Source organism: Sapajus apella, unplaced genomic scaffold, assembly GCF_009761245.1.
Source record: "Sapajus apella isolate SASKATOON/1434 unplaced genomic scaffold, GSC_monkey_1.0 scaffold23, whole genome shotgun sequence".
In the NCBI taxonomy this organism is placed as follows: Eukaryota; Metazoa; Chordata; class Mammalia; order Primates; family Cebidae; genus Sapajus; species Sapajus apella.
In genome coordinates, this window is record NW_022436963.1 from 23,810,505 (window position 1) to 23,837,236 (window position 26,732).

Here is a 26,732-nt window from a genome sequence, read left to right on the forward strand (position 1 = left end):
AAAAAAAAAAAAAAAAAAGAATGCATATCTAGCACCCAAGAAGGTAAAATTCACAACATGTGGTATCCAATCAAAGATTTTGAGGCATGCCAAAAAAACAAAACAAACAAATAAAAAAAACTAATGATGAAGACTTGTATCCAGAATTTATTAAAAGCTTTCAAAACTGCCTAGAGTGGCCACTCATGCCTGTAATCCCAGCACTTTGGGAGACCGAGGCAGGCAGACTAGGCAGACTGCTTGAGGTCAGGAGTTCAAGACCAGTCTGGGCAACATGGCAAAATCCCATCTCTTCCAAAAATAAAAAATTAGCCCGGCATGGTGGTGCACACCTGTAGTCCCAGCTACTTGGGGGGCTGAGGCACGAGAATTGCTTGAGCCCAAGAGGCAGATGTTGCAGTGAGCTGAGATCATGCCACTGCACTCCAGCCTGGGTGACAAAGTGAGACTCCATCTCAAAACAAAACAATACAAAACAAAACAAAAAAAACCACACACACACACACACACAAAACCCACAAACAAAACAAAAACAAACAAACAAAAAGAACTCTAAAAAATGACATCCCAGCCTGGGCAACATGGCGAAACCCCATCTCTATAAAAACTAAAAAATTAGCCAGGCATGGTGGAGCAAGTCTGTGGTCCTACCTACTCAGGAGGAGGTGGGAGGATCACTCGAACCTGGGAGGTTGAGTCTGCAGTGAGCAGAGATTGCACCACTGCACTCCACCCTGGGAGACAGAGTAAGACCCTGTCTGTCTATCTCTGTCTCTCTCTCTCTCACTCACACACACACACCACACACACACATACTCTGGCAGATTTGAACAGCCACTTTTGGTGGGAATATAAAATGGTACAGCCATGCTGGAGAACAGTTCAGCGTTTTCTTAAAGCATTATTTACACTTACCATACAGCTTGGTCATTCCACTGTCAGATATTTACCTAAGAGAAATGAAAGCATACATCCACACAAAGACTTGTATAAAAATGTTCGTAACAGCTTTATTTTTAACAGCCCCAAACTGGAAACAACCCAGGTGTCCATGGATATGTCAATGAACAAATCTAATCAATGAACTAGTACTTAGCAATAACACATGCTACCACACAGATGAATCTCAAAATAATTACACTGAGTAAAATAGGCCTGACCAAAAAGGGATATATGTTATATGATTCAATTTACATAGAATTCTAGGACATGCAAACTAGTAATGGGGCAAGAGTGCACGTGGGGACGATGGGCCTATTCCTCACCTCGATCACAGTGACAGTTTTACGTGGGGTATACTTATGCCAACACATACATACTTTAGATATGTGCAGTTTATCGGGTGTCAAGTATACCTCAGTAAAGCTAAAATAAAAATATTAGTGGGCTCTACATTCTGGAGATACTGGCAGTAAAAGTATTATTTTCAGTTCGAAATAGTAACTACACTTTGGTATAAATACTTTTGAACTTTATCTTTACAGCAAGGAAACCAAAAGGTATAAACATTCACTGACTGAAAAACAATGTCAAAAAGTCATCCCAGTATCTGTGAAGGGCTGGTCCCAGGACCCCTGAGGATACCAAAATCCTCAGATGCTCAAGTCCCTGATAAAAAATGGTGCAGTATTTGCATATAACCTACCCACATCCTCCTGTATACTTTAAATCATCACTAGATTACTTATATTACCCAATACAATGTAAATGCTGTGGAAATTGTTATACTGTATTATTTAGAGAATAAAAAGAAAAAATCTGTACATTTGGTACAGATGTAATTTTTTCTTAAATATTTTTGATCTGCAGTTGGTTGAATCCACAGATGTGGAATCCATAAATACAGTGGGCTGACTGTATATACTAAGAAAAATTACAAAGTGAAAATGAGGAATTCTCATTCAGTAAATGAAACCAAATCTAACATATTTCTCAACAATGAGTAAAACCACTTAGGAGTCAATTATTTGGTGTCTGACGGCTGTCTCTCTCCTGCATATTGTGGTTTATAGCAGTGGTGCCCTTGGGTTCAGAAACCTGAACTGTGGTCTTCAGTTGTTCCCCAAGCTCCTCTATCAGAGGCCCAGACGGTCCAAGAGGCGGGGAAGAGGCAAGTGGCCTTCCCTGACCGACATCAGACTCCTGGATGGCTGTGTTTCTGCATACTTCACCATTAACAATAAGAAGGGCACTGCTTTCTTCAAGAAAGGGACCTTGCAAAGAACTGACTGTCTCAGATGGACTATCTTTGAGTTCATCTTGTTCTGAGTCTGAGTCTGAGTCTGAATCTGAGTCCGAGTCTGAGTCTTCATTTCCAGATGACACAGTGCTATCCGAGTCCTCCGAATCACTTGCTTCAGAGCTGGAGGAAAGTATCTGCTGCCCAGAAACTGAATGTGCTGCTTTTAATGCAGTCTCTTCCTCCTGGACAAGAAGTGCTGCTGCTTCTAGTTCTTCCAGTTCTAACCCCAGCTGGGCCTTTGTAAGTGAGACTTCCTTTAAGGCTTCTGCAAGAGCTGCCAACTTTTTGGATCTTGACAATATTTTAAGAAGAAAGATTAGCATTATTTATTAATTGGCCTGAAGATAACAGGGTATACAGCTTCCAAAAAATAAAAAAGAAAATTGAATCTATATTTTACATGGCACACCAGGATATATACCATAAGAGATCCAATATACATATATAAAAAATGAAGCTACTGAAAGTATTACAGGGAGACAGTTTTCCTTTATGATTCTAAGAAGGAGGAAGGCTTTTCTAACTATGACTCAGTTTAGAAGCCACAAAAAAAAGACTGATAAATTCAACTAAATAAAAATCAATTTCTTGGCCAGGCACAGTGGCGCATGCCTGTAATCCCAGCACTTTGGGAGGCTGAGGCAGGCAGATCATCTGAGGTCAAGTGTTCAAGACCAGCCTGGCCAACATAGTGAAACCCCGTCTCTACTAAAAATACAAAAAAATTAGCTGGGCACAGTGGCAGGTGCCTGTAATCCCAGTTACTTGGGAGGCTGAGGCAGGAGAATCACTTGAACCCAGGAGGCAGAGGCTGCAGTGAGCCAAGATCACATCACTGCACTCCAGCCTGGGTGACAGAGGGAGACTCCATCTCAAAAAGAAAAAGAAAAAAAAATTAATTTCTTCTGGGCAATATATTTATAATAAGTGTGTGTGTGTGTGTGTGTGTGTGTGTATACATATATTATAATAAAGCCTCATTCTAACAGAGTTCCTAATAATGAGTATATAACAATCCAATAGAAAAATGGACAGAAGATACAAGCAGACAATTTTCACACAAGGAAATACAAGAAACTCTTAAATATATTAAAAGATGTTCAACTCTAGTCAAATAAGAGAAATACAAATTAAAGTCCTATTGGAGATCTATTTTTCATATGTCAGACTGGCAAATACCCAAACATTTAATATTATTCTGTTAGCAAGACTACAAAAGAAAAGGCACTTTCATATACTGATGGAGGGAGATTAAATAGCTTCAAACCCCATGAAGGAGAACTTAGCAGTAACTTCCAAAATGGCAAATATATACACCCTGAAGCCAGCAGGACCCATGTTTGGAAATTAAACACATGTAGCACACAGGCTATATGACACAGGTCTGAGGTTGTTTACTGTGACATTGTTTTTTAATACCTAAAAATGGGAAAAAACCAAATGTCCTTGATATGAGACTGGCTGACTGGTTAAATAAGTGATGGCATATCCATTCAAAGAAATAGCCTACAGCTGTACAATGAATGAAGCTCTCCATGGGCCAATCCAGACTTACTGCTTAACACCACAAAAGGTTCACCCTATGTATATGCCACATATACGTAAAAAGGGAAAAAAACAAGAAAGATATCAAACATATTTCTATTTGCTTGTATAATTCTCAATAAACTCTCCAAAGTGACAAAAAAACAGAAACTTCTGTAAAGGAGACAGGGTGGGAACTGGAAACATGGGGGATGACACGGGACGATGGTGTGACGGAGCCTTTTCACTGCCTATTATTTTTAAACCCATATAAATGTTCACAATCTTAAAGTGTACCGGGGGAAAGCCAGTATCAGAAAGCAGCATGGGGTGCTTTCTTCTTTTCATGAGGAAACCATTTCATATTATTTCAGATTTTTTTTCTCTAAATTACCTGCTAGATTTGTAATATTACACTGTATCGAGTAAATAAACTCTTCCATTATTAACTTGGATGCAGTTGCTTTGTTTTGGTTTCTAAAAGAACCAAAATGACACAAACTGCCATTCTCCAAAGATGACTATTATTCTAAAGGGGAAACCTGATGTGGCGACTGAAGAAAGGCAGCGGTGAGTGCAAGCGGTCAACACGCTGACATGGTTTCTACGTTTCCAATTAGAAGACTAAATGAACGTATAAAACATGGAGTGCCTTTGAGACAAACTGCACGAGGGTGAGATTACAAGATAAATTCATTTGTAAAAGTGCAGTTCATCCCATAATATTGGGAAAATGAAGCTTCATTTCAGTGGAGCTGAGGCAAACGGATGGTACAATGGGAAATACCGAACAAAGATGGTATTTTCATCTGGGTGCCCGTGTATATTTGAAATGCTATTTCTCAAAATATTTAGCACAATGAGATTGTGCAGGGATTGCAGCCCCCCTGCTGCTGCCCCTTCACATGTAATCAGGCCACAGAAGCAGCACTGCAGTGTCCAAAGGTGAGCGGGAGGCACAGTGTGGTGAGTGGGAGACGGCCGTCAGCCATCGTTCACAGGCAGCTTTCTCTTATGTAAGGAAAGCCCTGGGTTTCAGTGCCAGAATTTCCAGAGTGCTTAGAAAAGGGGAGGAAGTTAGGATGAAGAGGAAAACCAAGGTGAGATCCACTAGAGTCAGTTAATGATTCACCAAAGAATTATAACCCCTGGCTAATCTTTTATCAGTCTGAGGCATTTTTAAAAGCAGTTATGGAATATGACAGCTGCAACATAATTTGCATTGATGCCCAAGACGGGTGTAGATGATGTCCACTACATATTTTAAAACCTTGACTACCAGTGGTAAAGGATTCAGTCTGAGCTGCTGAATCACTTTAAAACATCTCTGGCCCAAGGTTCAGTCAGCCTAAGAACTAGTACACCACTCTGCTTCTCCATGAAGGGGAGTTCTCTCTGGGGAGTGACACACAGCTTAAGAAATAGAGAGTGATAAATTTGGGAGAGGATTTTGCCTCTAACTATAATACTAGAAATAAAAGTTTAAAATAAAAGCTTTTACTTCAGTGACTCTATCTCATTTTAATAGTCATGACAAATACTTTTCAACAATATACAAAGAATGATGTTCCACTGACATCACTGCACTTGCTCCACTAACCACCCTGTGAATCAGTGCCATTGTTATCCCTACATTACAGATGAGGAAACTGGAGCTTGCAGGGGTAGGAGAGCTGCTGAGGTTCACTCAGCTAACAAGGGGCCTCCCATGAATACACAGGCTCTGTAAAGTGTCCTTTCTTAAGGCCACATTCTTTACTTCTTCCCAATTTGAGCTCCACTCAGCTTCTTCCAAATGAGCAAGTTCTGACTTGCACAAAACCCAGAATCCTCCAAAGGAACTGTGATTAATATATTTAGCTTAACGATGTTAAATGAAATATCCATATAAGCTTCATCTTTGGAGGTTTAGAAAAGAAGGGGGCATTTTGAATTATTTTTGTGAATATTGCTGAAGATATTAAACATTCCAATTCTCAAGCTGATACTATTTGGATCTTTGTTATTGTCTACAATACAGATATTGTGTCCTGTCTTTTGCAACAGTATAAATGTGGAATTCCAAAGCTTCTCCCCTGGAATTTTGGCTGTTCTCAAAAAACAAACCCGACACACAGTGGGACTAAAAACATCAAGTGTAACAGACAGAAATGTGGTGAAGCTGAGTCCAGGGGCCGTAATAGGAACTCCAGCCTGTAACCAGCTGGTGTGAATTTTTATCCTTTAGGAAAAAGTTTCTCACTTTCGGCAATATATTATGTTTAAAATCACCAGGTTATACAATAAGTGTACATATATATACACACACATATATATATTTATGTGTATGTGTATATATATATATATATATATATATCTTGTTTTTCATTTTTGATCCTTCAGCAAGCTTCATTTCTATTTTATTATCTCACCTTTACTACCTCAAGCTGGTTAGCTTCCTAAATTAATAATAAAGTTCTGGAAGAAACTTTAATAGAAGAAACATTCTGAACTGTCCCCCATTCTTAAAGAATGCTAGGATAAGAACTGATTAAAATTTCAAAATAGCATTGGTGTGGAATGTGACACAACAGTCTGAGGAATCAAAGTTGTTTTTTTTTTTTTTTTATTCAATTGCTTAGCATAGATAACCTAGTAATCATTGTTCACAAAAAGCAAAAATATTCCTGTAGGGCAAAAAAATTAAGCCACAAAAGAGTAACTGTTTTGCTTTTTCAAACACTAGTACAATTAGAGTTGATTCTAATCTGCCACTCCTTGTAAATTCTAGAATCTACTTCTGTAATAGACTTACCTTTTCAGAAAGCAGTTCACTTAAAGTAGGCAGTGGTTTTTCTCTGTCATACTCAAAACAGACTAGGCTAGTTCACGTCCAAAAGCTTGGTCAAATGGCATTATTAGGTAAACCACTCTTACAAACATTAGGTATGTTTTCTTTTGGGGGGGTATGGGGACAAGGTCTCACCCTATTCCCCGGGCTCTGGAGTATAGCGGCACAATCACAGCTCCCTATAGCCTTGACCTCCTTGGGCAAAAGTGATGGACCCACCTCAGCCACCTGAGTATCTGGGACTACAGGCACATGCCACCACACCTAGCTAATTTTTAAATTTTTTTGTAAATACGGGGTTTCCCTACGTTGCCCAGGCTGGTCTCAAACTCCTGGGCTCATGTGATCCTTCCACCTTGGCCTCCCAGAGTGCTACAATAACAGACGTGAGCTGCTGGCCTGGCCATGGCATATTTTGATACTCTCAACACACACATATGCTGAGTTACTAGTTACAGTATATGTTTTTTGTTTGTCTCACTGGGTTTCTTTTAAGACAGAGTCTCACTCTGCCTTCCAGTCTGGCACATGGAGCGCAGTGATGTGAGCTTGGCTCACTGCAGCCTCTACCTCCCTAGTTCAAGCAATTCTCCTGCCTCAGCCTCCCAAGTAGCTGGGATTACAGGCATGTGCCACCATGCTCAGTTAATTTTTGTTATTTTTAGTAGAGACGAGGTTTTGCCACGTTGGCCAGGCTGGTCTCAAACTCCTGGTCTCAAAGTGATCCACCCACCTTGGCCTCTCAAAGTGCTGGAACTACAGGAGTAAGCCACCAGACTCAACCAGTTATATGTTTTATATTTAAGTGAGAATCACCTACCTGTTAAGAATGTATTTATTATAGAATGAAGAGACACTGCATTTAAAAGAGACAACTGGATACTACTACTGTCATATTTTAATAAAATCACACTCAGATTTTTCTTAGAAAGTTACTGGGAATGTAATCCTACCATGTAACTAAAAAAAGACCTTTCATTCTTTTTGCATATGTGAAATGATATCCTATTTGGAGAATTTCTCTTCAAAGACTGCAGGCAAGTTATGCTGCATGTAATTACCACGGAAGAGTAATAGCAACAGCGGAAAGGACATATCTTTAGTATGGCTAAGCTGATATAAAATTTCCTCAATTATTTTACATTTGGTGACTGTATTTAGGAGGGGAAAAGCCTCCACAGCCTTATGAAGCAACCAAAGCAAAATTCAAAAGGAGCCTGAAATGTAGGGGGCAGGGGAAACTGGTACAAGTGGAAAGCATACATCCTGTTTTTTGCTGTAGAGTTTTGTCTCAAACTATCAATCAACTTTTCACCACTTCCTGCAATAGCAGGTCTACTATAAATCTCATAGTAACTGACTAGGTTTCATTTCCTCTGCCCAAACCTAGAAGCCTACGAGGCATGACATACTGAGACTAGAGCCCGCAACTGATCACATAGGACAAGACTCCAGTGAGGCAATTCCAGAGAGTTCAACTGGATGTTACTGGCTAATCTGGCCTTTTAATTTCATAGCATACCACACACACAATCTCAGGTTCTATCTGGGACCAAATAGTAGATCAAATTTCTTCTCTTTCTTTTTCTTTTTTAAGAGAGATGGGGGTCTCACTGCGTTGCCCAGGCTGAAGAGCAGTGACTAGTCAAAGGAGCAGTAACACCACAATACAGTGTTGAACTCCTGGCCTCAAGCAGCCCTCCTGCTGCAGCTTCCCATCTAGGTGGAACTACAGGTAAGTGCCACTGAGCCAACTTCAACTTTCTTTCTAAAGGGCCTTTACTGCCCATCAATGGTCAACTGAAGAAAACGTGGTACATATACACCATGGAACACCATGAAGCCATAAAACGAACAAGATCACGTCCTTTGCAGCAATATGGATGGAGCTGGAGGCCATTTTCCTTAACAAACTAATGCACGAACAGAAAACTAAACACCGTATGTTCTCACTTATAAGTGGGAGCTAAATGATGAGAACACATGGACACATAAAGGGGAACAACACACACCAGGGCCTATCAGAGGGTGGGGGAGTAGGTGGAGGGAAAGGATCAGGAAAAATAACTAGTGAGTGCTAGGCTTAATACCTGGGTGATGAAATAATGTGTATGTCAAATTCCCATGACACAAGTTCAGCTATATAACAAACCTATACATGTGCCCCTGAGCTTAAAACTTAAATTTTTAAAAAGGTCATTTATGATAATGACATGTCATCGTTCCTCTCTATTGAAAAGGACCAGTTACAAACTTTAGAATCCTTGGCCCAAAACACATATATGTAGACTGATCTAAAGGTAATGTCACTGGCTTTAAGTAGGAGTTGCTAGTGAAATTCTTATCTTGAATCTGAGAGCTGCCATGGAAAACAAATACCAATAGGTGCACAGAGGAACACGGAAGTTCTTATTCTCTAACAGTGAAAAGCATTTCTCAGCCATTAACAAAACCATTCAATCTCTATGAACGAGAAACGACTAACTTAATATAAGGAAGACTGCAAGATAAAAAGTATATTTAACCACATACAGTTTGGGTCAATAAAACAACTTTTCAAACGAATTTCAACTGGCTTTGATACTGTTTTGTGGGCTTAGGCTCTGAGAAACAACATCAAGTCCACGGATCAGCAGAAGAATTTTCTGAAAACTCCCTGTATTAGTTTCCTAAGGCTGCCATAACTACCACAAACTGGTAGCTGAAAACAAGATAAACAAACTGATTTTTTCACAGTTCCTGTGGCTACTATTAATAGTCCAGAATGAAGGCATCAGCAGGGTTGGTTCCTCCTCAGGGCAGAATCCATTGTGCCCTTTTCTTAGCCTCTGGTGCTGCTGGCAATCCTTGGAGTTCCCTGGCTTGTAAATGCATCGCTCCAAGCTTTGCCTCTGTTGTTATAGGGTGTTCTCCCTATGTGTTTGTGACTTCACATGGCCATCTTTACTCTATGTGTGTCCTAGTGTCTCTTCTTACAAGGACACCAGTCATGGTGGATTAAGGGTACAACCTACTCCAGCATGACCTCATCTTAACTAATTACATCTGCAATGACTCTATTTCCAAATAAGGTCGCATTCTGAGGTTCTGCAAGGACATGAATTTTGGAGGGACACTATCTAACACAGTACACCCTGTAGAGCTGAAATAAATAAACAGTGGAGATGCTCATTAGTAGAGGATAATAGACCAGAAAAAAAGTAAATCAACTTAAAATGGAGACCAAAATTTAATAGTAAATAATGATAACATTAAAACTTAACCGTGAGGCTGGAAGCAGTGGCTCACGCCTGTAATCCCGGCACTTTGGGAGGCTGAGGTGGTCAGATCAGCTGAGGTCAGGAGTTTGAGTCCAGCCTGGCCAACATGGTGAAATCCTGTCTCTACTAAAAATATAAAAATTAGCTGGGCGTGGTGGCAGGTGCCTGTAATCCCAGCTACTCAGGAGGCTGAGCCAGGAATCACTTGAACCTGGGAAGCGGAGGTTGTAGTGAGCAGAGATTGCACCACTACATTCCAGCCTTGGCAACAGAGGGAGACTCTGCCTTAAAAAACAACAACAAAAACCAAACACTCTACCTTCAAACAAAACTACAAACTACAAAAATAAATTGATGAAACCTCTAACAATGTTAACAATATGAGGTTACAACTGCAACTGTGCACTGATTCTCAAAAACAGCAAAAAATGAACAATTAATGTATTAATTGTATTTGTAACTGTTCTAACAAAATTATATTATAGCACCATCTAACATTCATCACATCATGTCAGTCTTCTTGTAGGAGAATCAGAGAAGGTAATTTTTACAGAAAAAAATCAAGGGTATCATCAGTTTCCTCAAGGGCCTCTCAATCATGTAAAGCTCAAATCAATACTTCAATATTCAAAATAAGGACTTTCCACTAATTTCACTATTAATGTAGAGTTTTCTTCTTCAATTGTTTACTATGGTCAGTGGTTCCATGTGGTTCAAGCACATCTCATATTACTTCCAATGTTTTTGTGAAATCCTTGATATTTTGGTTGACTTGCAATTTATTCACACTGTACAATATCAACGATCAACAAGAAGTCAAACAACAAAAATACTGGCAAGATGGCTGGGAAAGATGCTAGGAAGGAAATAATATACTAAAATGGGATGAAGTTTATTAAGAGGCTTGCTCATTAGTGAATAATTTTGAGTTTTGACTACCATCACTTTTCTTTGTAACTTCCTAAGTGCAGAAACTCAATGAATATTCACAAAGGACTTCCTGCATGACACATATAGGTGGCTGTACTAGAAAGAGCCAATGAAAGTTCATTTTACAGAGAGCACAGAAGTCATCTACTCCAATTCTTCCGTCTTATAAATGAAGTTGACATGATTGGCTACTTTGATGCAGATTGAGAGTTTGTGTGACTTAAATTGGAAGAGTTGCAACAAGATATTAATCCCAAAATTCCAAGCTTAAAGGGCTCTTTTCTCTCACTTGCTCTCTAAACTGCTTAAAAGGTAGTTGTTACGACAGTAGTAGAAATTATTTAATCTTTGAAAAAGACTGTTGAAAACTTCAGTGCTACTTAATTCCTATGGCGAAGTCAGCTTGACTGTGATGTACTAAGCTTAGGAAAAATACAATATGGAGCTAGAAAATAATCAGTATCAAATCATTCCTTAAGGAAATGATAGTGACCACTTTTCTAAAGTCCTGGAAGAAAATAACTTGTCTTCTTTAAATGTTATAAAGTATATCAAGATTTAAAGAATCACAAAATAGACCTTCATATCATTTTATGAAAAGCCAGTTATAGGTTTCCTGTAATTAGATTGATAAAAGCTCTCAAGGCAATTCCAACAATTCAACAACTAAAGTTTATGAGCTCTAGTCCTTAGTGCTTAAGTAGAGAATATTCATGAACACATTAATATATATCTGACACACTAAACTACAGATTCCAAGAAGGTGGGTGAAATAAAACTTTTATTTGTACTTATTTTGTTCACTTTTTCTTTTTTTTAGAGATGGGGTCTTGTTCCATTGCCCAGGCTAGAGTACAGTGGCTCAATCACAGCTCACTGCAGCCTCAACCTACTTTGTTCAAGCCATCCTCCCACCTCAGCCTACTGAGTAGCAAGGATAAGAAGCACAGATAAACCATGCCTGGCTACTGTATAAATTTTTTTGTAGTGACAGGATGTTGCTACATTGCCCAGGCTGGTCTCAAACTCTTGGGAGTTAAGCAACCCTCCTGGCTCCAGCCTCCCAAAGTGCTGAGATTACAGGCATGGGCTACTGTGCTGGGCCAAGGAATAAGATTTTTAGATGTCTTTGAATAACATAGTCAAATCACTATGGCAAACAGCTATAGTAAAGACTCAACTACCTCTTGGATGCTACACAAGAGACAAAGGTTTCCTGATGGCATCCATTAATAGAAAAAGCTTCTACTTCCCGTGCAATAACTCTGTGCAGGCTTTCTAAGTATCTCACATGGTAAACTCATGAAGTACTTACAGCAACTCTGTGAGACAGGTACCATTATTATCCCTACTGGTAAAATAAGAAAATAATGTGACACCTTCTTTGAGCCACGGAGGACCAAAGATGTTATATTATCACAGAAAGGCAACTCTAAAGGCCTCAAGCAGAACATCTCTTTTTAGGTTAATATGTTTGTGAATTCACATACAATTTCCCTTGGTTCACAATTATATAGAGAACCATTTACTTTAATCTTCAAACAATAAACAGGTGGGATACATGTTTAAAAAGTCCTCTATCAGAATTATTCTCCTACACAGAAGGGGCGAAAGCAGGGGAGCTGAAGGCAAGGAGACAGGCTCTGGCTCCAGCAGTTCCTTCTGAGAACAGTCTGCACATAAATATGTACATACATACATGTGCTCACACACATACATTAGTACATACACACACACACACACACACATCCATTTTTTGAGCAAAATAAATGACTTTATTAAAAAAAAAAAAAACAAAAAACAACTCACTATGGCAATGCTAAACACTGAAAGAATGGCTCTCATAAGGTTTGTCCAAATGCAGAGAAGCCATCATTTGGCTCAACCCTGACCTCCACTTAAGAAATGCAAGGGTAAGGGTGACAAATTGGTTAAGAAAAGTACAATGTCCATAAAGAACTGCTGGAAAGAAATGCAGTTCACCCCAGCTTTGAAACTGTTTTACATTTTTGCCAGACCAAATTCACAGAGATGGAAATGTGGGTCTCATAAATTTGCCACATTTTTCTCTACTCCCTAGCAGAACTGCTTTTGCTGAAATGTGCTTCACTGTGATCCCAAAAGCTGGTATTCAGGGCTGACTGAAGTAACAGCCCTACGAACCTCTTGGAATTGTGTACCTCACAAGGTCTCCCTTTCCCTTTGGGCTGCTGGGAAATTCAAATCTGTGGCCCACTCAACATAACAGAATGTACCTGCAGCTCCTTCTTGCCTCCAGTTTCATTTTGTTTCTACTTTTTTTTTTGAGAGAGAGTCTTGCTCTGTCACCCAGGCTGGAGTACAGTGGTGCAATCTGGGCTCACTGCAACCTCCACCTCCAGGATTCAAGCAATTCACCTGCCTCAGCCTCCCAAATAGCTGGGATTAGAGATGTGTGCCACCACCCCTGGCTAATTTTTGTATTTTTAGTAGAGACAGGGTTTCACCATGTTGGCCAGGCTGGTCTCGAACCTCTGACCTAAAGGTGATCCACCCACCTCAGCCTCCCAAAGTGCTGAGATTACAGGTGTGAGCCACAGCACCCGCCTCACAATCCTTGTTTTACACACACACACACACACACACACACACACACACACACACAGAGGGGGGGGGAGAGAGAGAGAGAGAGTGAGAGAGAAACGCTTTAAATAATTTCTAGCACAAGGCAGAGAATAAATCATGAATGAAACCAATTATCTGGTTAACTAAAGAACACCTTTGTAGGACAGAAAAGGACAGGAGAAATGGGGACTACAAGTTGATGGCTGAAGCAGAGCTCCCCAATCCATTTTCTTCTCTATGACTATTCCATGAAGCATGGTATTGAGGCACGTTAGACTTGAACAATTCTGACAACATTCCTACCTTTTATCTGTGTGAAAAAACAGCAAACAGTCTTGTTTAATGATGTAGTATTTTGACCTGTTAGCTGTTCAAATGAAATGCCTGTTTGGATTCAATTAAACTAAGCAGAGGTCAGTCAACTAAATGGAGAAGGTATCACTATAAAGTTGGTGGCAGCAGGAAGACATTGTGAGTTGAATTGTGTCCCCCACAAAGATGTGTTGGTGTCTTAAGCCCTGGAAGCTGTGTCACCCATTTTGGAAACAGGGTCTTTGCAGATGCAATCAAGATTAGGTCATACTAGATTAGGGTGGGCCTTCAGTCCACCAACTGGTATCCTTATAAAAACCAATGTAAACGCGATGTAAAGACACAGGGAAACAGAGAATGCCATGTGAAGATGGAAGCGTAGATTGGTATGATGTGTCCATATGCCAGAGGGCGTCTAGGGTTGTCAACAACTGCTGAAGCCAGCAGAGAGGCAGGGAACAGATTCTCCTGCAGAGTTCGCAGAAGGAACCAACCCTACTGACACCTTGATTGTGGAATTCTAGCCTCCAGGAATGCAAGGGATAAAGGTCTGTGGTTTTAAGCCACCCAGTCTGTGGTAATTTGTTACAGCAGACTTAGGAAATGAATATAGAAGGGCATCAGTGATCAAGATCTTTAGAGCAGAACAGCAATTAGAAAGCATTGCATAGTACGTTCCTGAGTTTACAAATGGGGGGAAAAAGACACCACTAAAAATAACAGCAAGGCATGGAAAAGTTTTCTTTGCAGAATAACATGAGGGAAATAGGTTAGTTTGTTTCTAATTCCCCTTCAAGTCTAAAATGCTATGCTTTTACACTATGTTCACAATGTTCCCCCTATGAAAAACCTGCAATGACTTCCCAAACACTCAGAATAAAATCCAAACTCCCCACTTAAGACAAGACTCTGAGGCCTGGCCCCCACCACTCTGGCTCTCCCACGATTCCTATCCAGATCACTGAGCTAACTCCACTAACTGCCCTCTCTGTGTCCCAGGGACACACCTACAAATTCTCACATGGGCTGTGTACTTGTTCCCCTTTTTCTGGAATGCTATTCCACAAGTCTTCCCATGCTGGCTCCTACTCATTTACAACTCAACTAAAATGCTACCTCAGAAAGCAAGAGCAGTCTAGTTAAAGCAATGCTTCCCAAGGTGTTTCATGTCATGGAAGACATAGAAACTGTCTATCCAGCATGGCACATGGAGTAAACTCACCAGGCTGGCCCACATCCTACCTGCCATCCCGAGGGCTGAGGGGCAATATCCACACTCACCTGAAACCTACTTGTGGTGCCCTGGACCACAAGCCGGGTTGCTCTGCCCTTTGCCCTCCAACCTCTTATACTGACATTCACTATTATGAGTCTGACATTTGAGGAGAGTTCTAAGGTTTAAGGAAGTGGAAGTCCTGGCTAAATTTTCAAATGGTATCTCCTTTAATTCCACTGTCCCATTTTGAAAGCAGAATAAAAAGTGACTGCATTCAAAATTTCCTGGCATGCCCAGAAAAATAAGACAAGGTCAAGTGACTTTATATGCTGATTTCTTTGGATGTTTGTTCTAAATGCTCATTTTTCTTTGGCTACAAAATGTAAAGTATGTGTGTTATACTGCTTTCACAGTACTAAGACAACAAAGTATTCAAGAGTTGGTGTGTTTACCACGTTATGCAGAAGCAGAAGTACGCAGCCTTTATAATATGATGGGAGGCAAAAACTTCACAAATTCAGAATATTTATGTAGTCACTGTTATGATGTGCAAAGAAATGTCTTCTTAAATGCATGCCACAATGGCATGAACCAGTTAACCCAGAACCATTCTATGATTTCTTAATGCCAATCCTATTCTACAAAATGAATGAAAGCAACTGCCCGCTGGCTCCGTTTGAGTTTTCTGGAATTACTAAATGACTGACATATCACAAAAGCTCTGCCTCTTCCCAATCACTCTGAACCATGGTTAATATGCTCTCTAAAAGAGTGTCTGTAACTCTTGTTCTCCTACGGAGAAAGCAGGGATGAGCACAAGAGGGCACAGTTATGGCACAGAGGCACAGAACAGGGCCAGTTACAACGTGGAGTGTCCATCTCCCAGGCAGAGCTGCTGCAATGTCCCACAGTCCTACACAAACAGCCGCACACTGCGCCAATCAGGACAGTTCACTGATTTAGTAAAACAGCTATTTAACTTGTGTCTCTTCTGCAGGAGAACCAAGCCTAGGAGCTGCAGCATTCGGCATTCAAGAGATCCTTCTGAATGCAGGTCCTTGTTGGAACAGAGAGAGCTGTGCTGGGGGGTGGCAGGGAGTCCTGATGGCTGGGTCTTAGCTCTGATCAGCAAAGGCCAAAAGCAAAGTGCTCAGAAAACATGCCCAACTATAATCTACTCAATATCCAACCCTCTCCAATATCCCCACTCATACACAGAGTTACATTACTTGCTTTCCTTTTTAGAGTATAATGGTCTTACGTCAATTTTTTGGGAGGTTTTTTTTTTAAGGTGCCCTAAAGACACTTTTAGGAATTGATGTTGAGAGTCAGACTGCTCCAAAAATAATGCTGAAAGAAGCCACACACAAAAGACTATGAACTGTATTTAATTATCTCAATTATGCAAAGTTCAAAAACAGGCAGAGCCAGTGGCTAGTGACAGAGATCAGAACAGTGGTCACAAGGTAGGGGTGCTGCTGAGAGGGTGTGCACGAAGGGCCCCTTAAAGGAGCGTCTTTAAGGCACATTTCTTGACTGGGGTGGTGGTTACATGGTGTTTTCCCTTATAAGAATTCATTATTTATATACTTATTATCTATGTATACAATAAAAGTTACCTTAAAAACCCCATGAGTTCTGGAAATCTCAAGCCAGAGAGACAGGAGGACAGTCCTCAGGGTGGACAGAATCTCAGGATGGCTCCCATTTCCCCTTGAAAACCATCAGGACCACCAACACTGCACCCTTATCTCAAACTTCCTTTTCTAAGGCATGGAGTATTTTACCAAACACAAAAAGAATTTCAAAAATACACCTAGAGAAAGACCCATTAGCCATCTCTTTCAATGTGCACTCTATACACAGAAAGTTTTTCTTTGCACAAGTACACACACAGTTCTTTGCTACAGAGGTTGTTTCTGAGGTATGAGTAAACCGCTGTCATGGGTCATTTCAAATATCATTTTATAGGTATTCTTTCCCCAAGACTTCTGGCCTACAAACCAACTTTAGTACTTTCTGGGCTAAGTATAATACAAGAATTTCCATTATTTTTACTTTACTTCCAAGCCTATCTAATACTTCATCTTATCCAATAAAAAATCTGAACACGAGGTACCAGGAATCTTTATACCACCAGTGTAAATATTTTACTCAACGTTAACAAGTTTTTCTAAGTTGTATACTACAGAGTAAAGCTTACTTTCTCAAAACAGGCTGCATGTCACGGCTCAAGCCTGTAATCCCAGCACTTTGGGAGGCTGAGGTAGGAAGATCACCTGAGCCCAGGATTTTGAGACCAGCAACATAGTGAGATCCCATCTCTACAAAAAAAATTAAAAATTAGCTGGGCCTGCTGGTGTGTACCTGTAGTCCCAGCTACTCAGGAGACTGAGGTGGGACGATCATTTGTGCCTGGGAGGTTGAGGCTGCAGTGAGCTGTGGCTGAGCCACTAGACTCTAGCCTGGGTGACAGAGACCCTGTCTCAAAAAAAACAAAACCAAAAAAACCAAAATAGCTTTAAAAGATGGGCATACGAGGTCCCCATTCTATGTCTATAATTACAAGTAAAATGTACACAATAAAAAAAGAAACCCTTCCCCCTTGGGGTGGAGGTGTGAAAAGACAAGTGCTTCAATCATTGTTGCTCTAAGGAAAGGAGGTGGGGAGTTTCTCTGGTAGACCTCAGCACTGCTTGGGCTTGTTTTGCTTCAATTTTTGGCACTTTGGATCGCTTTTTCTAATAAAGTCTACTCATGTACCTGTGGACACATGCCTACGTAGACATATATGGTAGACTCTTTCTTTTTAGATCAGGTTTTACTATGTTGCCCAAGCTAGCCTTAAACTCCTGGCCTCATGTGACACACCTGCCTCAGCCTCCCTAAGTGCTAGGATTACAGGCATGAGCCACCACGCCAGCCAACACGGTACACTCAAAGTATATACTTCTTTGTATTTATAATGAAATTTAAGATTAATCCAGTCCTTTGCTTTCATTGTTCAAGCCTCCTATTCATAATAAGAGAAGTGTTCTCAGCACCCAGGGGCTTTTTACTCTACACGTAACCATCAGGAGTTATGCCATCAAGTTTTGTGACTTAATTTTACCCTTATCAGTCAGAGACTATAATCATTTATGCCTCTAGCTAATTCTCTACTAAACTTTCCATTTCCTTGAATAAAATTTCTACAGAAAATCCCTAAATTTTTCCACAGGCCAACAATGCCTTATCTGAAGCCCTTGGACCTAGCTAAGTTTCAAAACCCTGATTTTTTTTTTTTTGCATTTTAGAAAGGTAGTAATTAATGACGTATGTCATATATTGCCCAGCACTCTCAGCAGCATCTTTTAAGCAAATACCTTGATATTTCTGAAAGAAAATGTATGACTAGTCACTTCAAGATTGTAAATAGCTCATGTGACCAAACAAGTTCATGTCAGTTAGGTTTTATGTCAACTGCCCTGGAAATACTTTTGTTTTCAGAACTTTCTGGATTTCAGAATTGTAGATAAGGCATTGTGGACCAGGACTGAAAGCAATCAGACTGAGTTGCAGCTTTTCAGCTCAAATGCCCAATGTCCAAGGTCAGTCCTTCCACAAATATTTACTGACTACCTACTATGTGCTAGGTTTAGCAGATTCAATGGGGAATATAAAACACAGTATTTGACCTAAAAGGTCATATAGTGTCAGTGTGTGGTGGGCAAGCGGCAAGCCACAATACCACTGTGCAGTAAGCCTATGAGAAGGATGGGTATACGGTGCCCTGGGTGCTCAGAAGACACTTTCTTTGCACATATAATTCTAAATGAAAACCACTCTATATCTTAAAGCAAGGGGGAAAAGTCCACCAAAGTCCTGCTTCTTCCCAAGTTGACTGTTTCAGTGCTTTTTAAAATTTTTCAAGATTCAAATTCTTTGACAGAAAAACAGAGTACCTTGTCTTCCTTTTTCCCCTATTGTGTTGGTCCCTCTACCAACTTTACCTCGTGAAATTGCCTAGAAGGTAAAGTCAAGCCTCATTACTCACAAACTCTGTATCTGTGAATTTAGCTACTCAGTAAAATCTATTAGTAACCCCCAAATCAATATGTACAGTGTTTTTATGGTCATCTGAGGACACACACGGAAGGGAGAAAATTTTGAGTTCCCTAAAGCACGTTTCCAGCTGAGGTCCTACAAGGAGACGACATTCTGCCTTCTTATGTCAGCTTTCACACTTTAAACAAGGTTCCTTTACACGGCCTACTTAGTGCCATGTTTTTCTCATTTCTGTACTTGTCGTTGGTGGTTTCATTGTTTAAAGCGGCCCCTGAGCGTAATGCTGAAGTGCTGTCCAGTGTTCCTAAGTGGAAGGAGGCTCAGATGTGCCTGATGGAGACCACTTTGTTCAGGCATGAGTTTTAGTGCTGTTGGCTGTGGGTTCAATATTAATGAATTGACAATATATATTAAACAAGGCGACTTTACACAGAAACACACATAAAACAATGTTAACTGTTGTGACCAGAGACTCACAGAAACCTAACCTGTATTTCCCCTGGGAGCAATGGTTCAGAATTCACTAATTAATTCAGTGTTCACAGTGACTTTATAGACCATAACCACCTCAAACAGCAAAAACTGAGTGTACTTTGGTACTGGCCATGAGCAGAGAGAAGAGGCTTGGAATGAAGGAAGGGGAAGAGAGAAGAAAAGCAGAGAGGTTCTAGAAAAGGGGTAATCTAAACTGAAACTTTTATAAGGACTATGAGGAGAAAAGTAGTTTAGTGACATAGGAACTATGGAATCACACAAGCACAAGGTCTGGTATAGCCTGGTATAGGGCCACATCCCAGGCCTGCAAGGACATGCTGACCACATTCCACAAGACTATACACATTCTATCTGGGAATGTGGCAGGCAGGAGAGATGCATGTAAGATCATCTATTTATGCCAGACCTTGACTATCAAAACACAAATTTCAAAATGTCCATGATGCAGGGTCTTTCTATTCCCATGAAAACTTCTAGGATAATAACTTTTATAAAAGCACAGGAAACCCTCAGAATGAGTTAAATGCTGCCACCTCATCCACATCGCAAGAACAAACTTCCAACCCTGGTCTGGCATGATCTGAGGCTTGGTGCCCTACCCAGTGCCTACATACCACACGATGCAGAACCACTTACAAGTAGGAGAGGTGTGCAGCGCAGTGGCGCAATCATAGCTGACTGCAGCCTAGGGGCTCCTAGGTTCAAGCGATCCTCCGACCTTGGTCTTCCAGAGTGTTAGGATTATTTTGCATGAGCCACAGTGCCCAGACTAACAGGGTTTGAAGTATTCCACGACTGCCTCAAGAAACTTGGGATCTGAAAACCAGACTTGACAGCAGTTCTGACAAGCGGTCCTCTATAGAAAATCAAACTGGGGAAAGTACATTTTATGATTGCTTATACTCTCTTAAAAACCAAACTGAAGTAAAAAGCATCTGTCTACCAGAACATCCTTAAATGACAGCCCCTAGACCATCCAAGGGGAATTTTAAAATACTTTTAATAAAGGCAATTGACTTCAATGGCTAATGCTTAGTTTCTTTCCTTTTGCTTTCAGTAGCTTTGCTACTGAAAGCATAACCCTGGACCAGGAGCAGCAGCAACATCTTGCAACTTAAGTACAAAATCTCAGGCCCCATCCCAGATCTCTGAATAAGAGTCATTTTAACGAGACTCCCAGGTAATACATATGCACCATGATGTCTGGAATATCCCAGAGTTATGACTATGTTGAACCATTATTACCAGCTGACACTTTTATTCACTCTCAATACTGTGGACTCTTGGAGCTGATCAAACAATGGGATGGGAATGGTGGGAGGTTCCCCTTGCTCCTGGGTCAACTGTTGACGTGAAGCATTGCTGACTTCACACATTCTGTACAGGGCAGCCTGACTCTGCCCCATGCCTCTTGCATCCAGAGCATGAGTATGAATCTCCACCTCACATTTACTCACCAATCTTGGCTCTAAGTAAAAAGATGCATGGGGCCCTACTCTGTTGGTTCCATTGCTCAAGAGTTCTCTCCTTATCCTCTCTTCTAGGCCAGACTGATCCTGAGGCTGTCTCAGAAACATTTTATCTCACAACCCTGACTCTGCAAAGCTAGGCTTTCTGCCCATTAGCTGCCTTCCTGTGCAAGATCTTCAACTTTCACAGGGACCTTGCCTGAAGTCAGGGTCCACATGCCTGCCCCTGAACCCATTTCTGTCCATTCAGATGCCACCACTTGCCTGTCTTCTCAGACCTCTACTCATTACTTCCTTATCTCCTTCTATGGCACTAGCCTCCCAAGAGTAGCTCTACCTCTAGACTGCACTGAAACAGTGCATCAGGGCTGTATTTTTTATTCATTCATTTTATACTTTGGTTTTTTTGTTTTGTTTCGTTGTTACAACAGAGTCTCCCTCTGTCGCCCAGGCTGGAGTGCAGTGGTATGATCTCAGCACACTGCAACCTCGACTTCCCAGATTCACGATTCTTTTTTTTTTTTTGAGAGAGAGTCTTACTCTGTCACTCAGGCTGGAGTACAGTGTGCAGTGGTATAATCTTCACTCACTGCCACTGCCACTTCCCAGTTCAAGCAATTCTTGTGCCTCAGCCACTTGAGTGGCTGGGATTACAGGCGTGAGCCACTACACCTGGCTCATTTTTGTATTTTAGTAGAGATGGGGTTTTGCCATGTTGGCCAGGTTGGTCTCAAACTCCTGACCTCAGGTGATCTGTCTCCCTCGACTGCCCAAAGTGCAGGGATTATAGGCATGAGATACCACATCCAGCCTTACAAACACTTCTTGAAAATACTATGTGTTCAAGCCCTGAATAAAACAGACCAATTTCTGTGCTTATGCAGCTTATATTCTTGTGTAAGAAAATACTAAAATGAAAAAAGATAATAAAAACTAAGTAAAATACACAGTGTGCTAGATAATATAAGTGCCATGAAAAAAGGCACTTATAAAGTGCCTTTATAAAAAAGAACTAAAAAGGTAGCCAGGGAGCGCTTGGGCAAGGGGGTGTTCAATTTTTTATGAGTATTTAGGGAAGGCCTCACTGAAAGGTGACCTTGGGGACCCTATTCATCACTGAACAGCCTAAACTGTGGGACCTGGCTTATTTTTGTTTTCAGCTACTCCACTTCTTCCCAGCTTGAACCTCCATTCTATTAAGCTGAGTGTAAGACACTCACGACCACCCACTGCTCCCAGTACTAAAAGCCATCTGGATGTCAATTCTGACATGGCTATTACTAGTCTCCAGATCACGTATCCATCCCTAGACCATAGTTCTCATACTGTCCATCCACCTCTGTGGGCCAACCTGTACCTCCAAGTCCCATTTGCCCAAGTTCATACTGCACCGCTGATGCCTGAGCCCAACACCAAGCCTAAGTTGCCCCATGTACACTGAAAATGACAACAGGTCATCTTGCTCCTGAAAAGGACGACCCAGAGGTTAAATAAAAGAGGAAGAAAATTCTGTCCAACTCAGAATTTTATGTGAACTAGATAAAACTATTTGAGGGCTCAGGAATATGTCATTCTACAACTTACCTCTTCTGAGAAACTCATTGCAGAAGATATCACAGTAAGGGCTCACACCTCTGATACCAGGCAAACAAGGAGGAAAGTTTCAGCATATCCAAGCCCCTGGTGCGGGTCTGCCAGGGAAGGGAGCAGGGAAGTGAAAGCACAGGCCTCTTGTAAGGACTTCATGAGCCACTTTGTTGAAGTCAAATCAATCCCCAGCTGGAGGAAACCTGATAGATAACTGAGTCCAGGCTGTCTAGCAGGGCTTCACATGATGATGGAAACATGCTGTCCAATATGGTGGCCATTCACCCCCATGTGGCTACTGGGCATTTGGAATGTCAGCACAACTGAAGAACTGTACCTTAAATTTTATTTAATTTGAACTAATTTAAATGAAAATAGCCACATGTGGCAACGAATACCATTTGGATCAGACCACACAGACCTCATCTAAAGCCCCAATTTGTTTGACAAGGATGAAGCCTAAAGACTTCAGTGACATAGGTATACCACAGGGCTGGCCACAAACCCAAGCACTAATCCTCCACATGCTATCAGACTTGAGGGCTTCCAAATTGCTTTCACATGTATGAGCTCATCTGATCCTTTCATCAGACGCACAAGCAGGTACAATTCTCCAAATTCCACCAATGTTCAGAAGCAAACACTTGCCCAATGCCAGAGGGTTCATCCCTGATTAGCCAGAGCTCCTCAAATGCAGACCCACTATGCACAATGCTGTGCTGGCTCATGCTCTAAAGTAGGGACACCATCTGGGTAACTAAAGAGTTTATTACCAACATATAAGTTGAACAAGATGCTGGAAGATGGCATTTGCCAGCAGAACCACTGGAGAATCTGTCCTATGTCACTGGGCCCAGTCCTTGACAAAACATTTATGCAAATTAAGTCTCCAAGAATAGTTTTACCAGGTAGGGAGCTAAATTAATCTCACATATTATAGTGCTCATGACCCTCGACAATTAGGACGCAACTAGTTTGCTAAATACCTTTTTAAAATCCTATGTTCACTCTGTCCTCAAGACTTACTGGCAAAAACCCTCCTATAATTAGAACTGAAGAGTTGCCAAATGTCCCAATCAGACCCAAATTACTATCTTCAAAAATTACTGATTACTAAAAATAAGAATGAAAAAGGGTCTGTGAGATACTATTTTACTAAATATAGGAATACACAGTACAACTTAATCCTCCGCAGTTAGGTGGTTGCCAGAACCAAACCTGTTGGCTGCCTAGCATTTCACGTTCCTACAAGAACTGGATGCAAAAGCCTAATTATGGTTTGATTCAAACGATGATATCAAAATGCTTCGTGGGGCAGGAGATGTAAGTGCTTCACTCCTTTCATTCCTTGTCAGGGAGTCTGGGTGGTTTTTTTTTTCTTGGAGCCACCTCATTCCACTGAGACAAATCCAGCCCTATAAGGAGTAGTTTAGAGAAAAGCAGGGAATGCTGTCAGCAGGGAGCACAGAGCTTGGCTTTGATCACAGCTGCAGATCCCACCTGCTTAAAAAGGCAGCAGCAATGATACAACTCTTCATTCCCTTGCTCAGAAAAACAGAAGAAATCAGCAGAGATAAGCCGACAGGGAAAACATTACACAAATCGCTGACCCTGCTGCAGGCAGAGAAGAGCTGCCTCTGCTCGGCTTTGATTTTCCAAAGCCTGAGCCTGAGGGAGAGGCAGTTTGACTTTCTTCTTTCCTAGTGCTCCCTATGGCAAGGCACATTCAGATGGAGCCTGGAGGAATACCAAGTGCAGAAGAAAGGGAAATAAATAAATAAACAAAGCAAGAACACAGGCTAAACCATGGAGAAGAGCTGCCATCAGCAACTAGGAAGAAAGATCATATCCCTAGTCAAAAGCAACTCAGTTTTACAGGTTTTTGCTAAAACACACAGAGCCCAGAGCTGTGGCTGTGATCTTTGTCATGCTGTTGCCCTGCTGAGTGAGGCAAGTAAGTATGTGCCATAAGCCTTACTTATGCATTTTCTGTTCCTATTGTTCAGTGCGTGTCCAAAGAAAAAAACAACAACAACAGGACTGCTATCCATGTTAGTGAGAGGAGCTGGAAACAGCACTGCGTGGCCAGCAGTTTTTTCCTCAGCACAAACACAGATTGTTCTCTGCTTTATAAGCAGCCTATTTGCTGCTTAATGGTCATCCACAGTGTGTCTTTAGAACAGGGTTCAACATGAGCCACCAGGTCGAATGGTGTATGCCCCAGTCTGTTTTCCCCTAAGCATTCTAGAACCCCACTGCAGCTTCCAAAATTGATTCCACTGTAATATGGTCACTGCTGCCATCCAGGTGCCACGTTTGAGTGCCCAGCATTTGCTGGGCATTTTGCGATGCCCCAGCTATACAGCAGTACACAAGAAAAACACGGCTCCTGCTTGCATGGGACCTGCAGTTTGGCAGGAAAAAAGTGCAAGTCCTTTGATCCAGTAGCAGAGCCCTTATACGTCAGGCCAAGGCCACAAACTGCTGCCCCCAGAAGCCAAACAGATGGAGTCTAGCAGGCAGGTGGGGGTCTGTGGCAGAATGGACAGCACTTGTCCCACATAATGGAGACAGCTGGCCCCAGCTCTAGCCAATTGTTACCATGTGGGGATGTGGGCCCAGCAACTGCCAGAACTTCCGTTATTTCAAGAGCAGCTGTAAATCCAGACTTTTACATTAAAATCTTCCAATTTTTAAGTGTTGACAACCAATTTAAAGTCTCTAAAAACTCACTGAGAGCCAAAAGTGATCCAAGGGCCACTAGCTTGCAACTTTTACCTTCACAGACTTAGTTCTATCTCCCCAGTTCCCTAACATCTTCTATATATATCTCTCAATACATAATTGCCACACCAATGTGCCCAGTGTATCACTGCTTCCAGACAAGAAAACAATTGTTTTAACTTTGGGGTTTGCCTCAAGTTGTGTGCCTGCCTAGCACATATCCCTGCTTTCTTTCTGTGCCTGGTCAGATCCCACCTATCTTTAGCTTCCTGTTCAAGGCTTCTACTCCACTAAGCCTTGCAGACCAGCCTAGGCTCCTCTTCTTTGAATCACTACGTCTCTTGCAACCGGGCCAGGGTTTGCTCAGCAGTCCTCTAATTCAGCCCTCTACATATCTTGTCTTGGGTCTCTACAACTAGACTAAATGCTCCATAACAGAGACCACACTGGCTACTTAACCAAGAAAATGTCCTGTGTTTATTAGGGGGTCATGCGTTCTGGAAGTCAACAAACGACTGACTGACCACAGCAAGGAGGTTAAGAGCTCAGGCTCTGAAGTCATGCAGCCCTTGGTTAACTTAAGTCTCTCTGAGCCTCAGTTTCCCTATGCGTACCCTGGGGTAATAACTAAATGAGGACATAACCCAAATTCATATGGGGCTTGTGAGATCATCAAGAGAGATTATCTCTATAAAGCACTTAGCACAATGCCTGCTTGCAGTGCTATTGATAAGTGCTATTACTATTATGGACGGATGCCTGATTCAGCCAATGGTACTGTTAACCATTGCATCAATGGGAGCTTTGTTCTTAGCAATTATTATTGACCACTTACGCTGTGTTAACATGTTCTAAACAAATTGCATGTGTTAGCTCATCTAATTTTCCTAATTCTCCCCCATTTTATGGATAGCAAAAGCAGAGAGAGTTTAAATGGCTTGTCCAAGGCCATACAGAGAGAGCAGAGATCTGAAGCTGCCAGCTGGCTCCAGAGCCCATACTCTTAACCATAATACTCTATGGCCTCGCTACATTTCTAATGGCAGGGGACAGCTTTCTGACCTCAGCCTTCTCAAATCAAAAACAGGATTTGGCTTTGTGGACCAGGGCTTAAGGTGACAGAATGATCAGGGCCTGGTTTGAGCCAGAATACATCTCAGAAGTTCCAGGAAGGTGTTTGCTTCTGCAAGTTTCCCCAAGGGCTGTTAGTTTGTTCAATAAACAAGGATAAGGAAAGCAGAAAAATGCCCAGAAAGTACAAGATCATATCTATCATTATGGAAGGCAAAAACTGTGATATAGATCAATATACTAATGACAAAGGTGTTCTGCTGATCATAGAATAACTGAAGAGGGGATCTGAACAATGTATCTAGTCTCAAATATCTAACAGAAGACAGGAAAGAGGCAAATGTGTCTTCCCTGCCTTTTGAAAAGAAGAAGGAAAGTGATGAAATCATAGACCATGAACTCAAGATACGTGAACTGCATG

General features: G+C 41.3%; 1 protein-coding gene across 1 annotated transcript in view; it reads right to left on the minus strand.

The window, feature by feature from the left end:
- Nucleotides 1-985: 985 nt before the first annotated feature.
- Nucleotides 986-26,732, minus strand: part of SHQ1 (SHQ1, H/ACA ribonucleoprotein assembly factor) — a 102,745-nt gene continuing 76,998 nt past the window's right edge. Inside the window, exon 11 of the mRNA XM_032290482.1 lies at nucleotides 986-2,533. Coding sequence (XP_032146373.1) covers nucleotides 1,960-2,533 — 574 coding nt within the window. The 3' untranslated portion in view covers nucleotides 986-1,959. The remainder of the gene's footprint in view (nucleotides 2,534-26,732) is intronic.